Source organism: Macrotis lagotis, chromosome 1, assembly GCF_037893015.1.
Source record: "Macrotis lagotis isolate mMagLag1 chromosome 1, bilby.v1.9.chrom.fasta, whole genome shotgun sequence".
Classification (NCBI taxonomy): Eukaryota; Metazoa; Chordata; class Mammalia; order Peramelemorphia; family Peramelidae; genus Macrotis; species Macrotis lagotis.
This window is the reverse complement of record NC_133658.1, coordinates 435035067-435056147: the sequence shown is the minus strand read 5'-3', so window position 1 is coordinate 435056147 and position 21081 is coordinate 435035067. Positions and strand designations below refer to the sequence as shown.

Genomic DNA, 21081 nt, shown 5'->3' with positions numbered 1-21081 from the left:
TTGCCACCACAAACAGGGCTGCTATGAATATTTTTGTACAAGTGATGTTTTTACCCTTTTTCATAATCTCCTTAGGGTACAGACCCAGTAGTGGTATGGCTGGATCAAAGGGTGTGCGATTTTTTATTGCCCTTTGGGCATAATTCCAGATTGCTCTCCAGAATGGTTGGATGAGTTTACAGCTCCACCATCAATGCATTAGTGTCCCACATCCCTTCCAACATTGATCATTGTCCTTTCTGGTCATTTTTGTCTGAGAGGTGTGAGGTGGTATCTCAGAGATGCTTTAATTTGCATTTCTCTAATCAGTAATGATTTAGAGCAATTTTTCATATGACTATGGATCACTTTGATTTCTTCATCTGTAAATTGCCTCTACATAACCTTTGATCATTTGTCAAATGGTTTTTTTTTTTATAAATTTGACTCAGTTCACTATATAATTTAGAAATGAGTCCTTTGTCAGAAATACTAGTTGTAAAATTGTTTCCCAATTTACTACATTTCTTTTAATCTTGGTTACAGTGGTTTTGTTTGTTCAAAAGCTTTTTAATTTAATGTAATAAAAATTATCTAGTTTGTTTTTAATGATGTTCTCCATCTCTTCCTTGCTGACTCTGGCTATTTTCTCTGTCTGTCCCCCATGCCTGCAACATATCTCCACCTTCTGTTTCCTGACCTCTTTCAAGTTCCAGTGAAATCCTGTCTTCTACAAAAAACTTTTCCTGATCTCCCTTAATTGTAGTGCCATCCTTTTATGGATTATTTCCTATTTATCCTACATGTAGCTTGTTTGTCCATAGCATGTTCTCTCTCCCATTACTTTTTTTTTTTAGATTTTGCAAGGCAATGGGGTTAAGCGACTTGCCCAAGGCCGCATGGCTAGGTAATTATCAAGTGTCTGAGGTCCCATTTGAACTCAGGTACTCCTGACTCCAAGGACAGTGCTCTATTCACTATGCCACCTAGCCGCCCTCTCTCACATTACTCTTTGAAAACAGGAACTGCAAATGTTTTAATAAACATTTATTGACCAACTGGTTAGAGGGATAGTTTCCCCCTTAAATTTCTGGCAGTTCTTTGCCTCTGTTTCCCCTTTGCCCTTTTCTCATTCGTCCTTTGACCCATTCCATCATGATCTTGAAATCAAGGTCTTGGACCTTTCCTTTTTTTGTATCTCCAGCTCTCAGCCCTTCATAGGGCAACACATAGAATGGAATTGGAAGGGGCTTAGAAGTCATTGAGCCCTTTTCCTACTGAAAGGATGGGGAAATGGAGACCCAGATTCATTCGAATTGCTCTAAGTAGTCTCTTCAGGAGGATCTTAGAATTTAAGCACATCTGGGGAAAGGCCTTGGTAGAGGGCTCAGATGTTCCCTGTAGAGTCTGTCTGATGTCCCTACAAGTGTGGTGCTTGTGGCTGGTGCAGATGGATCACCTGTAGTAAGGGTCCTTGGTCAGGCCTCCTTTTCACCTCCCGGGTTTGGACTTCATGATTCAAGACACCCCCACCCCAAAGCTGATCCATCGGGCTCTTATACTTGGGGTCCCGCCCACTCAACCCGCATCTCCACCCCCCCCCGTGGGCGGGTCACCCACACACTGGAACCAATGGGGTGAATGAGTCCGAGCAGGGCCCGCACTTCGGACCTCAGCACCACCAGGCGCCCCCCAGTCTGTCCCACCCTGCTGCGCAGTGGCCCGGGCGGGGCTACTCTGGCCTGGCCCCGCCCCGCCCAGGCGGGCCTAGGGAGCCGAGGGGTGGGCATCTGGGGCCGGGCTAGGGACCAGGCTGCCGGAGCTCTGCAGTCAGTCAGTGCGGGCCAGCCGGCCGCCCGCGGACCCTGCCCGAGCCGAGCGGAGCGGAGCCCACCTGGGCCCGCAGGCCCCGCCAGGATGTGCGACTGCTTCCACCTGGTGCTTCCCAACTGGCCCGGATCCCCTGCCAGTGGTGCGCTTTCTCTTTCCTAGCTTTCCTCTTCTTTGGGGAGCGGCCGGGGGCCGACGGGTGGAGGTGCTTTTGTGTGTGTGTGTGTGTGTGTGTGTGTGTGTGTGTGTGTGTGTGTGAGAGAGAGAGAGAGAGAGAGAGAGAGAGAGAGAGAGAGAGAGAGAGAGAGAGAACGTGTGCCTTTGTGTATCCGCGTGCCATTTGGCGTGTGCGCCTGTGCCCGGTCCTCTGTGTGTGGCGGGGAGCGGGGCTTGGGGGGGGGCATCTGACGTGTTTCCATGTGCACGACTCTGTGTGTGAGGCTTGATGGACAGTGCGGGTGACCGAGTCTGGTGTAGTAGAGAGCGTTAGGAGACAGGGGTTAGTGTCCTGCCTGTGACACCCAACCGAGTGTCTACACCTCTCTGAGACTCGGGTTTCTCATCTGAGAAATGGAGGGAATACTGGTCACTCCTTACCCCACACTGGGTTGTTAGGAAGAACGCCTTTTCTAACCCTCTAAGAGCTTTAGAAATGTGAGGTCCCAGGCTATGGGTCTATGAGTGAGTTGGCCCTCACGATGTGTGCATGCTTGGGTATGTTGGTTGCAGTGTGGACACTACTGAGAGCCCCCAGGTAAAGTGGGATTCCGGCCCTCACCTCTACCCAGCGGCCACAGCATCTTAGGGCGTGGCCCCAAGGTGCCGCAAGGAGCGCGGGCTCCAGCCACGCCCAGGCCGCACTCTGGGCGTCCCGCCTCTCCCTTTTAATTTGGTGCCTCAGTTTCTCGATTCCCAGCAGGGAGAGAGATCCCTGCCTAGGCTGCAGGACAGGGGATCATTTTATTTGTCTGTAACAGGGTCTGGGAGAGAACTCGGTTCACCTCCACCATCTCTCTGCCCCTGGAGGGTGAGGAGAAGGCTCTCTAAATCTGCTAACTCTACTTGGTGCTCTGTTTCGGTTCCGTGTTCTTGGTCTTGCTCTGTCTGTCTCTGGGCTCCTCTCTGGTTTTTCTGTGAGAATGGGGGTGGGGGGCAGGCCGGAGGAATCATTCAAAGGGCAGACACTTGCCCAAGGTTGGGGCAGCTGGAGCAGCTATTACCAAGGGAGGGCTGAAAACTTTCTCTAATCTTTGTATCTCTTGTAAGATCCTGCAAGGGAATACAGTACTTAATAAAACTGGATAAATAAATGAATGAACTTCATTTTCACTTAAACCCTGCTTGGCTCTGGAGCTGGTCTCTCCTTCTGACTCTTTTTTGACCCATATTCCAGCCCAATCTAGACACCAAGTTCAGTGGTCCAACAGGTGCTGACTTTTCCAGCTCAGAGTAAATTGTTTGTGGGAAGGGAGATAGAGTAAGGAGAGTTGGAAGAAGCTTAGATTTGGAGGAAGTTTTCAGGATGATGGGGAATTGGATTTGGTGTTGGAGAATGAGTCACCATTTCCTTCTTAGCTCTGGTCCACTGCAGATTGATCCTGTCAGGATTAGAAACCATTGCCATAGTTTATTCTAAGGTCTGGGGTACAGGTGAGGGTGGAGGGTTCTGGCATCTTTCCTTTTTCCTCCTGGGGGTAGGGAAGTGGATGAAGTCTGGGAGTGCCATCTTTGATGGGAAGGGCCCTGGTTGATATCCAGGAAGTGACCCCTGTGCAGACTGAGTGTCCTTACCTGGAATGACTGCCTGTATGCATCTGCCACACCCTGGACAAACTGGGCATTTTTCCCAGAGATGGGGCCTGACAGAGGTAACAGGACAGAACTGCAGGGGTGCCTGAATCAACCAATTAAAAATTACATAAATAAATGAAGGCAACTCTTATTCCCAGCTTTAACTGGAACTAAGATTTTTTTTTTCATTGTTTTTTGTCCCATTGGGACCCAAGGTGCCAACACTCTTGTACATTCCAGAATCTTTGGCAAAAACAAAAAGCAAATGTTTCCATACTCCCCCTCCCCCTCAGAAAAACCCTAACCTCATCCTTTGAGCTAATTTCTTATCTCACTAATGCAACAGTGTGGACCTGCCTACTGGGCCCTGGGCCAGGGACAGACCCAAGGACAGAAGAAGGGAGGGGTCTGGGGTGATGTTTGCTGCAGGACCTGACCTGATTCCTTATATAAAATCATAATATTAATGATGCTTACCCCAGGTCTGATAAGCGCATTGTAGGTATTTAATAAATGTTTATTATATCATATTTATGATTCCAGACTGTGCTTTATATTTTCCAAGATGTTTTTGTTCACAGACCCATTAAGAGCCTGAGACAATGATGAGACAAGTTTCTATTCTTCCCATTCTATAGATGAAGAAAGTGAGATTTAGGGATTTATTTATCCAAACTCCTTTGCAGCACTTTTCAACTTGTTTATCCCAAAGCTATTAAAATAATATGCCATTTCTATAGGACAGCTAAGTGACACAGTAGATGGAATGCTGGGCCTGAAGTCAGGAAAACTCATGTTCCTGAGTTTAAATCTGTGTGACCCTGGGCAAGTCATCTCAGTTTTCTCATCTGTTAAATGAACTGGAAAAGGAAATGCATTATCTTTGCCAAGAAAATCCCAAATAGTGTCATGAAGGGTTGGACGTGACTGAAACACTTGAATGACATTTGTTTAGCTTTTTTTTAAGGCTTATGAAGTGTTTTCCTCACAATCAAATATGAATAACCTCATTTTAAAGTTGAAGAAATGACCCAATATTTAGTATTCCCATTTTTTAGAAGAGAAAGGAAGATACTGACTCACTCAAGTATACATTCACCAGAGCTGAGATTAAAACCAAAGTCTCTTTCCTTACCTCCAGTTCTGCCTTTGTCTACCTCTGAGTTTGAAGTCATGTGATATTCCCAGACTCTACTCCTTCCAGGCTCAGGAAGCAGAGTCTTTGTGTTTTCCTACCCAAACTCTCCTGGAATGCAGGTGGGACATGGTTCCCGAATCATTTTTCTGGACAGCAGGAACCTCTCTTATTACTCCCCTCCCCATCTTCTCCCAGATGAATAAGGTGCACACAACGACAAATAAACAGACTCACTCTGACACCCCCCCACACACACATAGAGGAACATACAAGTTAGCACACATGCTAACAGGGACAGGGGCGTTTCCCTGATTTAGCTGGGTTGGAAAACAGGGTGAGAAGAGCTTGCAGGCATGGAGAGTGGGTCATTTCTCTCCAGGGGGTGGGGTGAGGTAAAAAGAAATCTATTTTTGGAAAGGAAAAAAAAGGAGGGAGGTGGTTGTAAAAGATGTTAAAAAATGATACTTGGTACCACTAGAGGGCATCTTATTGTTTTTAAGAATGGGGGTCAGTTTCCTTCTATGGCCCCTTTTCTCCTTCTCTCCCCCAACCCCTGCATCTTGTGTGAGTCTCCAGGCCAAGATTTTGGGAGGCTTTTGGTTTTTTTTCCTTTTTACTCTTTATTTCTGAGGAAGGTTGATCATAGGATCATAGATCTAAAAAAGATTGTAGAAGCTATTTCATCCAAAATCCTCATTTAAACCAAGGCCTTGGAACCCTTATTGATTTACTTAAGGTTACACAGATAGTGTCAGAGGTAGGATTTGAACCAGAATCAACGTTTACTCCATTGTAGCATGCTGATTCCTTCTTTTCAGGACCAGATCTGGTAGACTTATCTCCCAACCTCCTCTCTCCCCCGCCCCCACCCCAGCATACATATTAGAAACCACAAAGGCTTACCTCCTTCTGAACTATAATATACAGCTAACCTGTTATTTTTGGGATCCAGGGGTCTTTTCTGGGACCTGATTTTTGAGCTATTTTCCTGTTCTTGGAGAAAAAAAATCAGAGTTCAAAGGAATTTTAGAGATTATCTGGACCAATGATCTCATTTTATGGATGAAGAGACTGAAAGGAAATGGATGGTCCAAGGTCAAGTAAGTAGCAAGATTCTAAACTGGTATACTGATGTACTTTCCCCCCTCTCCCCACTATATAGAGAAGTTAACCTCTGATAGAGAAAGAGTTAATAGTAGAAGTTTGAGATTTGATGAAAGTGAGGATTTTGGATAATCCTATGATTTTTATTTTCTTAAGTCTTTTATGGCCTTTCCCTCCTGAGGTTATTTTACTCATCCCCTAGCCTCGGGGCTGAGAGCTGACTTCTCCAACGGTCCTCTTAGAGAGGTGTCAAAACCAATCTTTGTATCTGGTCCTGATGATTCTTTCTTCTACCTCCAGAAGGTACCAGCTGAAGCTTCAACCTGTTCTAACCTTTCTGTTCCTTGGCACAGTTGGGGACCAGCTCTATCTTTTGGCACAATGCTTCTCTCAAGTACTTTTGGACCCCATGCTACCTTTGTGGTTCTTGCCCTTTGCCTAGATTCCTAATCTTTATTTCTTTACCCCCTCCCCCAGTTAAATCCTGAACCCCCAATAATATGCTTTCAGATGTTCTAATCCTAATCACTCGATCCAATGAATAATCTCATTTTTTTTTTTTACTTTCAGCAGTACTGGACTTCATGTCAATGACAAGATTCTCAATTCTTTTGTCTTCTGTGATACTTATTACTTGTTTCTTTCTACCTTTCTATCTGGTCTCCTTTTGGTGATTTCCCACTTACTAAATCTAGGTATTTCTCAAGGTTGTCTTTGACCTTTTTTTCTCCCTACATTCTCAACTTGGGTAAACTCATTCACTCAAGTGCAAGAAAACATTGAAGCCAGGAGGTCCTTTGAGAATCATGAAGCCTGGATAGCTAGTTGATGTAGTGGATAGAGCACTGACTCTGGAGGCAGGAGGACCTGAGTTCAAATCCAGTCTCAGACACTTAATAATTACCTAGCTGTGTGTAAGTCATTTAACCCCCATTACCTTGCAAAAACCAAACAAGAAAGAAAGAAAGAAAGAAAGAAAGAAAGAAAGAAAGAAAGAAAGATCGATCGTGAAGCCCATCTCCCTGAAGCTGTAGAAAAGGAAATTTTCTGACCTCACAAGTTTGACAATGCCCTGAAGCCAGAACTTGGCAGGAGCTGACCAAGGAGGTAGAAAATTCAAATGACTCTTGAAGCTAGAAGGGATTTCAGAAGCATCTGGTCCAAGTCCTCCATTTTACAGACAAACTAAGGAAACTAAGGCCCAGAGTGACTTATACTAGATCACACAACAAATTACCAGGACTTAACCACAGGTCTTATGACCTCAAGTCTAGGATGCTTTCCACTTTAACAACATTACACCCACAATTTCATTTCTTAACTTGAAAGAGGAGAATTGATGGAAAGAATGCTAGGGTTGGAGATAGATTTGTGTCTTAATCCTGGCCCTGTCACTTTTCACTAGTGTGACCCTGAGAGAGGGTTGAACTTCCAGATGACCTTGAAGAGTCCTTCCAACTCTTTATCTCTAATCTCATGACTAAGCCCTGAATCTTTAAAACAGACTTATCTACCTGAATATCTGATGGTGCCCATAAACTCAGCATGTCCCATACTGAATTTATCTCCTCTCTTCCCCCATAAATCTGCCCCTTGCCTCCTACTTCTATCCCCCAGTTTCAAAACCTCAGAATTAACCTTGATTCTTTCCTCTCCCTTATCCTGCCTCCATATTCAACAATTGCCAAGTGCTGTGTAACATCACACACAAATTTTCTCCTCTCCATTTTGCTACATTCCTAGTTTAGACCCTTTTAGATCTTTATTGCCTTCTGACTAGACTGCTATAATATTCCCCAAACTTGTTGAACTACCGCATGTCCCCTGTTTCTAATCCATTCTTTGCAAGTCCCTTCCTCCAACTAATTTTTTATTTCGTTCCTCTCACCATATTATTCTGCTTCTAAGTATTTGATCCATGAGGTCTGATTCTACCCAAGGAACACATCAGAGCCCTGGTCAGATTTCCTCCTTCCCAGAAATGGATTCCCAGATGATGAAAGAGCCTGAATGCTCAGAAATCTACTCTTGCTATTCCCATTTCTGCTGACTGAGACTTGTTTGGAAAAATATTTAAAAAAAATCAACCAAACAAATCCTTTTATGTGTTTCCAAAGTGCTTTCTCATTCATTGTCTCATCTGATCTTCTAGAGGCTCTAGAAGGACAGAGGGTAGCACAACTCATTAGAATGTAAAGTAATTAGCATGCAAATGAATATGACCCCAATGTTTAGAACGTTACCCCTCCTGATGAGGGCAGAGACTGTTTCAGGGTTTTGTTTGTATCTCTTGCAAAGCTCCTGGCATGTGGTAGGGAGACAGAGACCTTATCTAAGATTCCCTAGATGAGGAAAGTCCCTCCCCCAATGCAGCCAAGCATGTGTCTCTGAGATTCAGTCTCTTAATTACCTACTACACCAAGAGGTAAAGTGATAGAGTGACAAAGTTGATGTGGTGGAAGTGAGATTTCAATCTATTTCTGGTGCCCAGCCTGGCTCTCTGGCTCTCTCCCCACTATCCTGCCTCTCAGCATAGGATAGATTGAAGGATTATTATCCCCATTTTACAGATGAGTAATCTGAGCATCTGAGAAGGGAGATTTCTTAGGGTGATATAGTGAGTTTGTGGCAAATCTGAGACTACACCCTGGATGTCCTGATACTCTGTCATAATCTTTCTATTACCTTTCCCTCTCTGATCCTCCCACAATTGATATCTATCTTGAGGGTTGAGAGTTGGAATCTGTATTTTGTTCATGGTGTGCAAGAAAGCAACCTTTGTGAGGATGCTTATCACCCAGGTATTTCCATCTAAACTCCTCCCAATTCTAAGTTTCTTCTTCATGGAGCCCTGACCTCAGTTTCCTTCTTGCCCAAGTTCAGGACTAAGTCTGTGATTTTCAATCAGAGGCTAGGATTGGGGGGGGGGGGAAGGTTAAAGTCAGGCCCAGCCTGGCTGCTTCAAACTGTCAAGGCCTGCAGTCCTTCATTCAAACCACTGGCAAAGAATAGTGATTGTAACTTTTCCCAGTCCTGCCTTCCCATCTCTCCCTGAGTAGTCACAGAATCCCACTCTTAGAGTAGGTTGGAACCCCAGAGATTTTGAGTCCTTTATCACTAGGAGGTTCTGGTTGGGGAAAACTAACAGAGCTAACTAGCCTTCTTACTTATAATCAGCTCAACTCAGTTCCCAGGACACAAGTAGCAATGAGAGTTGACTGTATTTGGGGTTTTTTTGCCCCATGACCCTGATGTTCTCTGTCAATGGGAAAGTGCTCTTTACCTAGATAAGGGATTATGATTATGATTATGATTATGGGGGAAATAACTCAGAGTCAAGACTTGAGCAGAAAGAGGCTTTCTAAGTTCCACTGACTGGGGAAGTGGGTAGGGGGGCGGATCAGCTTGTCAGTCTCCCTAGAGGAGGAGGCTGGGGCACTAGTCATCTCAGGGTATTCTGAGGGCAGAATCTTAGCTGCTCTTGAGGATGGACCCCCTTACCCTTGTCTCCTCCTTCCTTCTCCTCCTCTCCCTAGTGAGATCTGATTGGGGAGGCACTGTCCAGGATGACTTCCTAGTAACTGCTTCTCAGTACCACCAGACTTGGTTAATGTATAGGCTGCTTTTGCTGAATTGGCTTTTTCTCTTCTTTTTTTCTTCTTGTTTTTTATATTCTTTGTTATGTGGGATGGTTCTCTGGGGAAGGGAGGGTGGAAGAATATATTTGAACATGAAGGTGATATAAAAACAAAAAATATCAATAATTTTTAAAATTAGTTCTATTAAAAAAAAGGTCAAGGCTGGAAGACAGGCCATGGCTCCCTGACCCTGAAGCTATGATTTCATGTTAGGGATCTTCCAGGTGAGGAAACTCCATATACCACTGAGAGGGTAAATAACTTGCTTAGAGTCACACAGCTAGTATGAAGAAGGACCTAAATCTAAGTCTTCCTAGCAAACAACTATGACAAGGTGCTTTTCTCCTTCCCATCATAACATAATCATCATCATAGCAATGGATACCATATTTTTCCATGCATGGCCTCACCTTATCTTCATCATAGCCTGAAGAAACAGGGGGCTGGGGCAGGGACTATTGTTCCTGTTTTATAATGGATGGGTGAAGCCAGGGAGTGATGTGACAGAATTTGAACCCAGATGCTTTCCCTCTGAATTCGGGGATCTTCTGCATAATTCTGCTGCTGCTCACACGGTGAAGTCTAGAGACCTGAGAAACAGGTCTGCCTCCCGATGATTCTCTCCAGCTCCTGTCATCTGTGCCAGAGGAGCTGGACTAGTGTAAACAGGGGTTAGAACGGATGGAGGAAGGGAGGAACAATAATTCTCCCAGCACATCTGCACAAGATTTAAGGCCTTTGAAAACAGTGGAAAGAGTATTTGATTAGGAGTCAAAGTTACTCAGCTTTGAATATCATACTCCCTGGGAAAGTCCCTTCCCCTTTCTCATTCTTAGTTTCCCACTCTGGAAAAGATGTTTCTGGATTAGATCTCTCCCAGTTCTAAATGTTAAAAAAACTTCCCTTCCTATCTATCCCCTAAGGGGCAGTTTGTTGCTGTGGCTCATACTTCTTAAAGAGGACCCAGTGATGTCTTGACTTGCAAGTGAATTGGATTAAAGTGAACAACTTGGTGGCAAGGTGGAGAGTGTTAGACCAGGAGTTGCAAAGACCTGACTTCAAATTCAGCCTTAGACTTTTACTGTCCATGTGACCCTGGGCAAGTCACAAAACCCATTTGCTTCAGTTTTCTCATCTGTGAAATGAGCTGGAGGAGGAAATGGCAGACCACTAAGTAGGCAGACACTCTAAGTGGGGTTCACAAAGAATATGACATGACTGAAATAACTGAATAACATCAAATCTATTCTGCAGCCCAGGGAGGAAAACCCATCACTACTACAACTGGTAAATTTGAGTTCCCAAGAAAGTAAATGATTTGTTCAAGGTCATAGCAAACTAGTGATGGGGCCAAGACCTGAACCCAGTTCTCCAGACTCACTTCAACATAACAAAGCTTCTATAGGGTAGTCAGGCAAGGGACACAGTGTACCTTCATTCTTCCTGAGGCTTCCCTTCAGGGCTGGATCCAACCTCTTTCCTTAGACATGCGTGCCTGGAAGCTAATCAGAGTGGGTGTTTGGGGAGTTCTGGATTGCAGAAACTAAAGCTGGGAGGAAATTTAAGAGATCATTATTTCAGTCCCCCATTGTTTTACAGAGAAGTGATTTGCTCAAGATTACATGAGTAAGAGTCAGAATAGAGGCTTTAACTCTGCTGGCATAATTATAGAACTAGAAGGGTCTACAGATTTCAGGTAGCTTTAGATTTCATATTTGAAAAAAAAATCCTGTCTAAAACATCCCAATAACAGTCTGTCCTCCATTTTTGCTTTAAGAATTTTAGGAATGGGAGCTCATTATTTTCTGACTTCATAACATTTTTGGATAACTCTGATGGTTAAGATCAAATGTAGATCCATCTGGGGACATGGTTCTTCTATCAGCCCCAAGAAGTGACCAAAGTCAGATAGCTAGGAGGATAGAAAGGCAGTGGATAGAGCATGGCCCTAGACCCAGGAGGACCAGAGTTGAAATTCAACCTCAGACACTTACTAGCTGGGATATCCTGGGACTGACTCTGGGTTAGTTCTCTCTGACTTCAGGCCCAGGGCTCAACTGAGTGAACTGTCAGGGTTGGAAGGGAGATCTGGCAGTGTAAGAGTTAGGATGAGTGCTTCATTGAAGGATAGGTGGGTTTTGACTAACCAGAAAGGAGGGGAGTCTTGGATATGGGGGGTTCCCATATCTAGATGACAAGGCTAGGGATAGGTAGGGTAGGAGCTGTTGTAGGAAGGAGAGAAAACTGGATTTAGCGTCATTTGGAGACCTGGGTTTAAATCCTGATTCTGATACATAGTAGCTATATAAGTGGGATGTGCCCAAATTATTTTTTCCAGCCATTTCTGACTCTTTATTACCCTATTTGGGGTTTTCTTGATAAAGGTACTAGAGCAGTTTGCCATTTCCTTCATCAAATCATTTCACAGATGAGGAAACTGAGACAAATAGGGTTTAGTGACATGTCCAGGGTCATACAGCAAGTCAAGTGTCTGAGATCAGATTTTTTTTTGTAGTTTTTTTGCAAAGCAATGGGGTTAAGTAGCTTGCCCAAGGCCACACAGCTAGGTAATTATTAAGTGTCTGAGGTCGGATTTGAACTCAGGTACTCCTGACTCCAGGGCTGGTGCTCTATCCACTGCGCCACCTAGCTGCCCCTGAGATCAGATTTGAACTCATAATGAATCTTCCTGACTTCAGGGCCAATACTCTATCCACTGCACAATCTATTGCCCCATCTCTCTGAAATCTCAGTATAATTGTTTGTTAAATGGGAGAAATGATACTTGAACCACCTCTTGTGTGTAGTTGTATGATGATATGCTTTATAAACCTTAAAACACAATGTTAATAGAAGTTTTCCTAGTTAACATTATTGTTGTTATTACAAATGATCCCTCTCTAGGACTGGTCCCTTCCCACAGACCATGGTTGTGACATTTTTGATAGGTTTTCAGATCATCATCGTGTTTTTCCCAATAATTAAAGAAGCACCAGGACCAATGCCTTTCATGCAGTAGAGATGTAATAAGTGTTTGTTGGGCTGAATAACTATTTTCGGAAGCCTTCCTGTGAGCCCACACTGTGCCAAGCTGTGGTTATTCTGTGTATTTTCACTTTGTTGTTCACAAGTCTCCAAAATATCCTTCTTCTTCAACAATTCAAACCAGCTGTTAACATTTACTTCCTCTGGTAATCCTTGCTAGTCTAATATAGTTCATTGACTTTTTCCTTCTCTGGACTGTTTTTGTATCCATGACCATCCTCCTCTTTATAGGCACCATTTGTGGACTATGGTAAGGTCATAGGACTTAGAGCAAAAAAGAAACTAGTTCACCCCCCCTCAATTTCTCTCTCTAAATGTCTGTGTGTGTATGTGTGTGTGTGTGTGTGTGTGTGTGTGTGTGTGTGTATACATATATTAGGTAGCTAGGTGATGCACCTGCCCTGGAGTCAGGAAGACCTGAGTTCAAATCCGACCTTAGACATTTTGACTAGCTGTTTGACCTTGGGCAAGTCATGTAATTTTGATAGCCTCATATCCAGGGTCATCTCCAGTCTTCCTGATTCATATCTGACCACTGGACCCAGATGGAGGAGAAAGGGAGGCTAGTGACTTAGCATACCCCCTCACTCAAATTCAATTCAATGACCTGTCATGACATTATCTCCCTGATATCATGGTCTTTTTTTGAGAACGAAGGACAAACATCATCATCATAATCATTACATCATATATATATATATATATATATATATATATATATATATATATATATAGTTTCAATTTCTATTTATTTTGTTTTTAATTTATGCGATAAAACTAGCATTTCAATTACAGTAGAATAGGAAAATATGATTGCACATGAAACTACAAATCTCTTGTGCACAACTTGTTATACTTTTTAAATATATAATAAGGTTAAGGTTATCATGTACATTAATTTCCTCCCTTTTCCCCTCCCCATCTTAGAGATGGCTATTATTGGATGCAATATGCACACACACACACATATGCGTGTGTGTACATGTATATATGTATATATATGTATTTACACATAGCAAGTTAGAGCCGGGATTTGAAACTATATTTTCTGACTCTAAATCCAAGGCTTTTTCCAGTTACTTACAGGCTTATGACTAGGTGGTTCAGGTGATTGCAAGGTGTAAAGCCAGGGAATTATGAGCTGAGTGCTAGGGGAATGCTGAAGGGAGATAGGAACCAGGGCTTGAGTCTTTGCTCACTTCAGGTCACAGACCTGTAGAAACTAGTAAAATGAAGATGATATTACTTGTATTATATGTCTCTCAAGATTGTCATAAGGAATCCAAATATTGTATAGAGCAATAATTAAAATTAGGGAGTCATTCTCAAAGACTATAAATTGCCAAGCAAGTGCTGACCTGTATTGGTAGAAGAGTTTTCCTATTAGGAAGAAGCATTGTGGAACAGTGGATGGATGTTGGACTTGGGTCAGGAAGTCATGGATTTAATCCCACTTCAGATACTTCCTAGTTACATGATCTGGGAAAGTCACTTCACTTTAGTGTCTTCATCTGTAAAATGAACAGATTGGATTCTATGACATCTGTCTTTTTTAGCTTTAAATCTGAGATCCTATGAATTTCTTAGTTTGGGGAGGGATGAGAGAAACAGAACTACAATTTAATTGGATGGGGAAGTTCCTGAGAAGACCTTTATTTTTAAAATTTTATTTATTTTTTCAATTGCATGTAAAATTTTAACATTTTTTTTTTTTTTTTGCAAATTTTGAGTTTCAAATTCTCTCCCTTCTTCCTCTCTCCTCATTGGGAAGGCAAGAAATTTGACATAGATTTTGTATGTGAAGTCATGCAAAACACATTTTCATGTAAGTCATGCTGTGAAAAAAGACAAGTAAAAGAAAAATAAAATAAAGAAAAAACTATTTTTAATCTGCATTCATGCTACACCAGTTCTTTTTTGGAGATTCATCATGAGTCCTTCAGAATTAAGGTTTTTATCTATTAACACAAATATGTACCTCAGTGCCCTTATCTGGGGGGTTGGATGCTATGACTTTTAAGGTCACTTCTTGTTCTTAAATTAGGGTCCTTTGAGTTCCTTATTTTGGGAGGGATGGGAGACTAGATTTATGATTTAAAATTGGAGTAGGGAATCCCTAATGAAGACCTTTCTTTCCCAATTCTCTCTTTCCCAGCACTTTTTGAAATTTAGAATCTCAGAGTTCCTTGGGGACACTGAAGAGGTTTAGTGACCTGTTGAAGATCAGCTGGTGACAATAGGTTGTGACATCAAGACCAGCCCTCGATCCTCTTTATAATCCAGCCTTATTTTGAAAATTCCTCAAACCACTGAAAGCAAAAGTCCAACCTATTCCCCAATCAAATAATCATTATTAATTAATCAAAATATTAATAACAATGTACATTAGAGAGACAGATGGTGGGCATGGTGGTCTACATCATCTTACTGATAAAAGAATTGCATTAATGAAACACCTTAAAGGTTCTCATCTGAGATCTATTTGACTGGACAAGTAGGTGGGTTGGACATATCATGGTGGAGAAGAGAAAATGATGAGCAGTCCAGGGGCCCTGTTGGTAAACATGGAATGTTAAGAGATCTAAAGATAGACTTTGCCTCCAGCAAGGATTTATGGGAAGGAATGGACGGAAACTAGATGCAGGCATAGATGTGTTGCAATCTGCTGAATCTTTGGAGAGAATGTCCATGTCAATAAGATCACAGATCTATTAAAATAAAGATATTCATTAAGTTCTTCAAGTCTTGTTTGCAGATTACATTATGGTATAAATAATAAAATTATTAATAATAGCAATGATAATTTCCTAATAAATATCCTTGATCCAGAAAAACCTCTTTACTTTGGAAGCATCCCAGTGTCTCATTCTATTTGGGCAGAAGTAGGGCAGAAGTAGGAATGGCAAGAACAAATTTCAGAGAGGCAGATTTCAGTTCCTTCAATAGAAGGAACATGGTTTAAGAATTAAATCTGTCAGGGCAGTTAGATGGAGCATCGATCATCACTGGAGTCAGGAGGATCTGAGTTCAAATTTGACCTCAGACACTTAATAATTACCTAGATGTGTGACCTTGGTCAAGTCACTTAACCCCACTGCCTTGCTAAAAATCTGAAAAAAAACCCCATTAAATCTGTCCAAAGTAAAAGGGGTAATGAAGACTATTACTGGAGGGTTTTGAAATTGAAGCTTGTCCCAGTATCAAGGAAGGGATTCTCACTCAGTTATGGTCAGGAGGAGATACCTTTGGAGATTCCTAAAGGATTCTTTAGCTTGGTGGCTATGACTCTGTGGGTTCTGGCATAATCTCTGATTCTGGTTGTCTTGTCTTTGAAGCCAGAGAGGCGACAGAAAGAGGCAGCTCTAAGCTCCCTGTTCTTGTCCCAATCAGGAGCCAGCTCTGAGGGGTAGGCACTATGACTAACCTTGCAGTTCGGGCTAACCAGGGCTTGGTTGAGTCACTCTTAGCAAGGAGAGGTCCAGTCCAATCCCAGCTGGTCAGGTCTGTATACAAAAAAAAGCCTTGGGACAAATGTGGGGGGAGGGAGCTGCTCCCTACCTGGCTCCACCCTCTGGCCCACAGAATAGGTTACATTCTTACCCCCACCTCCCAGTCTTTTCTTGGTTACCCTAAGTGGTAAACAGTAATTCTCTTGGGGCTGGGTGGGGCTATTGATGAGATTGGCTCACACCTTGGGGTGAGAGCCAAAACCCAACACCCCTGCTCCTCCCTCTACACACCCCACCCCATTAAGTCTGGTTGACTGCCAGCCCTGCTCAAATGAGGTCCAGTACCTACCCAAGAATCAGATTTGATTGTGAAGGCTGTGGGATGTTAGGGATCACCAAGTCTAGGACCTTTATTTTGTTGAGAGGGAAGCCACACAGATCTGACACTCAAGCCTGTGTCTCCTTTCTAAGACCATTTCTTTTCTGGCCTACATGAAAAGAGCTCTGGTTTTGAGTTTTAGGAACCAGGTTCAAATCCTAATAATTATTACCTTTGAGTTACCAGCTGAATCATTCCCCCTTTCTGAGCCTCAGCATACTTTTTTTTTATAAGATTAGAAGGTCTCTAAAGGTCACTATTTTAAGTCTTTATAATTACAATGACAATTGTAATAAACTGACAATCTGGTTTGTTGGGATGGAATGAAGAATGAGGATGCTCTGGAAGCTGGGGAGGTGTAGGTTGGATCAGGTTGGCTGCATGATGTTGTTTGTCTTTTGTTCTAAAAGACGACCACGACATCAGAGAGATGATGCCATGACAAGCACATGAATTGGATTTGGGGGGGGGGGGGCGCTGTGCCAAATTACCAGCCTCGCTGTCTCCTCCAGAGCCATCTGGATCCAGTGGCCAGATATGAATCAGGACGACTGGAGATGGCCCTGGATGCGAGGCAATCAGGGTTAAATGACTAGCTCAAAGTCACCATGCTAGTGGTTAAGGTCTGAGGTCAGATTCAAATTCCCATTCTCTTGACTCCAGGTCCAGTTCACTAACCCCTGTACCACTTAGCTGCTTGGATGCATGGGGGCAGGGTTAAACTGACAGGTCTAATTGCTCTTATTCTTGGCATTCAGTTCCTTGATGGGTCAAAGGGAAACTTGCAGAAGATCACTTCTTGCTTTGGGAACTGGCTCATACCATATGTTCAGTCTCTGGCTATGTAGCTTTTCCACCAGCCCCTGGGAGGGGGTATCTGGAGACCCTGACCAGGAAGATAGGTAAGCTGTGGGGAAGAGTAGTTTTCCTATTTTTGAAAGAAGACAGAGACACTCAAGTATTATTATGATGTGTTTTGGTAGAAAAAGCACTAGATTTGGAGTCTTTAGCCCTGGGTTTGAGTTCTCTCTAGGTGTGTCATACTGGGAAGGTTATTTTCCCTCTCTAAGTCCCGATTTCTTTATCTGTAAAATGAAACAATAATAGGAGGTACTAATACCTTCGCAGAGTTTTTATGGGGAAAGTGCTACTTAAATGGGAAGGTTTTTAAATTTTTGTTTTTCGAGAACTCTCCTTGGAAAAGCAGCAGCTAAACTCGTTCCTTCTTGGGAGTACTCTCAGTGTGCCCAGAATATTTCTTTTTGTTTTTCTTCTTTGGGAACCCACAGGCCTGGAAGAGGGGCTGAGGTCTGGTGCCAGGGATAAATATTTAATAGGCCCTAGCACTTTCAGAAATGGAAAATAGGAATTGGGCACCTAAGGATTTGAGGCTAAGATCTCTGGACAAGTCTGTCTTCTATTGCTAGGCATCTGGAAGAGACTGAGGCAGGAAGAGAGGGATTGGTGTTTGGGACCAGTTTTTCCTAAATATGTTCCCTCCCTCTAAGGGCCCCCTTGGATTTCTCTCACAGGATTTAGATCTGAGAGAGAATTACAGATCATCTAGTCTAAAACCCCACTGTAAATGAGGAAACTTAGAGAGAAGAAGGAAATTGCCCAAAGTTATACTGAGTAGCAGAAGCCAAAGCATAATCAGCGGGAAGGAGAAGGGGGGCGGTCTCCACAAATCTCTTTTCTTACCTTTCTGAGTATCTTTATACCAATCACCTTGTTCCACTCCATTTCCCAGCTGGGCTATTGTTTACAGCATCACAAGATTGAGAGGTAGAAGGGATCTGGGAGACCATTTGGTCCAACTCCTTCATTTTACAGAAGAGAAAACTGAGACCCAGGAGGGGAATGGACTTGCCCATGATCCCCAGGGAGTAAGGAGACAGCTGGAATCTTTGCTGAGGTCCTGCCACCCCATATATCATATTACCATCTTGCTTCCCTGGACATGAGTAGGAGCTGTGAGTCTGCTCTGGGCTGGCCACACTGCTGCTAAAGTTAATGATGGGTTCAGTGCAGATAGGATTTTAATCTGTAATCTTACCCTTCAAGGGGATCATGTTTCCAACCTGAAGGCCCTATTCCCTATCCTCAAGAGCCAGTAGAAGGAAGACCTTGCTAAAAACCATTCTGTCTGACCTGGGAATAGTCTTCCTCCCACTGTCAGAGATGCTATTAAAGGGAATTTCTGTACCAAGTGAGTGGACATGTGGAAGGTAGTGAGCCCTTGGTCATTTGTTGGGGGTATCTTTCAGTATCCCACAGGATGGTGCAGTGGATACAGATCTGATCCTAGGGTTAGGTTTGACCTGAGTTCAAATCCAATCTCAGAATATCTTCTAGCTGTACAACCTTGGGCAAGTGACCTTCTTGCCTCAATTTCCTTAGTTGTAAAACAGGGATGAGCAGTTAGGTGGCTCAATACATGGAGTACCAGGTCTGGAGTCAGGAAGATCCAAGTTCCAAACTAGTCTCAGGTTCTTATTAGCTGTGTGACCCTGGGAAAGTCACTTAACCCTATTTGCCTCAGTTTCCACATCTGTGAAATGAGCTGGAGAAGAAAATGGCAAACTATTCACTCCAGAATCTTTGCCAAGAAAACCCCAAAAGTCATAAAGACTTGAAAATGACTGAAATGACTAAACAACAATAACCACAGGGATAATAATTATAGTAAAAGCACTAGGCCTGTTGCAAGACCAAATGAGATAATTTTTGTGAAGTGTTTAGTACAGTGATAATCTTATAGTACACTTAATGCAGATGATGGATGATTGTTCTTCCCTCCCCCAGGGGGCCTGCTCAAATCTTAAACTGCATAGAGGCGGGGCTCTAGAACACCTGCCCAGGAAGGGCACAGCAGATTCTTTCCTTTTCTCTGACTCTGTCCCACCCCTTTCCTGCCCCAATCCCTTCCTCTTTCTTTTCTATCTTCTCCCCCACCTCCTACAAGTACTTTGCAGATCAATCACCTCCCTGGGATTGATTAATCCTGTCCTCAACACCCAGGACAAAACCCCTCGTTCAAAAGATGTGTGAACCTGTGGAGAAGGGACTTTGGATAGTTTCATCCTGCAGAAGAGGAAGAGGAAGGGAATCTGAGACAAAAGTTCTCCAAATGAGAATCTGGGGGAGAGGGTGGAGCCAGGGAGCCTGAACCAAGAAAGGCATGATCATTCCTGAGCACCAGAGAAATTGGTGCTAGAGAATTAGAGGCTTAACAAATATTGATTAATTGGTTAATTGACTTGAACAATGACCTAGCTGGAAGGGCACTTAGATCACAGAACATAAACTCAGAACTGGAAGGAACCTTGGAATACAGAACAAAGAATGTTAGAATTGAATAGGACTTTAAAGATTGTCTAATCCAACCCCTTCGTTTTATGGGTAGGGAAATTGAGGATTAGAGACGGTAAAATAGTTATCCAGTTACACAGTGAATTAATAGCAGTGTCTTCCTGTGATACCTCTCAGTTATGTAATTTCCAGCACACCAAAGATAAGTGGATTGGCCTGAATGTTTAGAGGTATAATTATGAGCTGAGGGATCCCCATAGATCTTGAAATTATGGGGTACAAACCAGGCCTAAATGCTTCTCTAATAAAAGGGATAAAAAAGCTAGGCTTTATGGAGGGGTAGAAATAGCAGGTAGCTTGATCTGGTTCCTTGATTCAGATAGATAAAAAGAGTCATAGAAATAGTGGATTTAATAGCTATTATTTATATATCACTTTAAGATTTGCAAAATTCTTTATATCACTAATCTCGTTTGATCCTCACCAAAATACTAGCAAGTAGGTGCTATTATTTTATTGTGTATTTTTATCATATTTTATTATTTAATATTTATATTATTCTCATTTTATAGAAGAGGATATTGAGACACAGCGAGGTTAAGTGATTTGTTCAGAGTCACACAGCTAAGTGTTTGAGGTAGGATTCAAACTCAAGTTTTCCTGACTTCATTTCCAGCACTACTAGCTTCCAAGAGGATATTCAGCCTAATATTTCTTTGATATTGAGAGAAATAGAGACAATCAAGATGTCCAGGGGGTAATTATGGATCTCTAAAATAGGTAAGCCAATCTGTGACCAAGTGGCAATATCCTCAGGGCATATATCACCTTAGTCTGTAAACTTCTTTTGTGATCTTGCATTTTGTCTCATTCAATTTCCCATCTGTGTCCTAATAAAGTTCACAGGAACACTGAGTCTCAGGGCTTGAAGGGATTTATGGGGGCATCAGACCAACCTATAGCTGACCAAAGAACCTCTCTACAGAATCCCCTCTCAAGTGGTCATCCAATCTCTTTGTAGAACTCTAGTGATGGGGAATCATAATGAGGAGGGACAGCAAGGTGGAGTGAGGAAGACTCATCTTCCTGAGTTCAAATCTGACCTGAGATACTAATTTTGTGACCTTGGGCAAGTCAAGATCCTATTGACCTCAATTTCCTCATCTATAAAATGACCTGGAAAAGAAAATGAAAAACCACTCCTGTATCTCTGTCAAGAAATTCCCAAATGAGTCATTAAGTGTTGAACATGACTGAAATGACTAAATAATTTCAACACACACAAAGTTATAGAAAGCACAGTTATCTCCTGAAGTAAACCTCTTTTGAACAACTCTAAGCATTAAGGCACTTTTTACTTTATCTTTTCCTTCCTTCCTCCTTCCTCCTGCTTCCTTCTTCCCTTTTTCTCTCTCT

The 21081-nt window shown here is 42.7% G+C and overlaps 1 protein-coding gene across 1 annotated transcript in view; it reads left to right on the top strand.

The window, feature by feature from the left end:
• The first annotated feature begins 1881 nt into the window (after positions 1-1881).
• AHNAK2 (AHNAK nucleoprotein 2) overlaps positions 1882-21081 on the top strand; it is a 123013-nt gene continuing 103813 nt past the window's right edge. The window contains 1 exon segment of the mRNA XM_074213242.1: positions 1882-1951. Within this exon segment, the coding sequence (XP_074069343.1) occupies positions 1897-1951 (55 nt within the window). The 5' untranslated portion in view covers positions 1882-1896.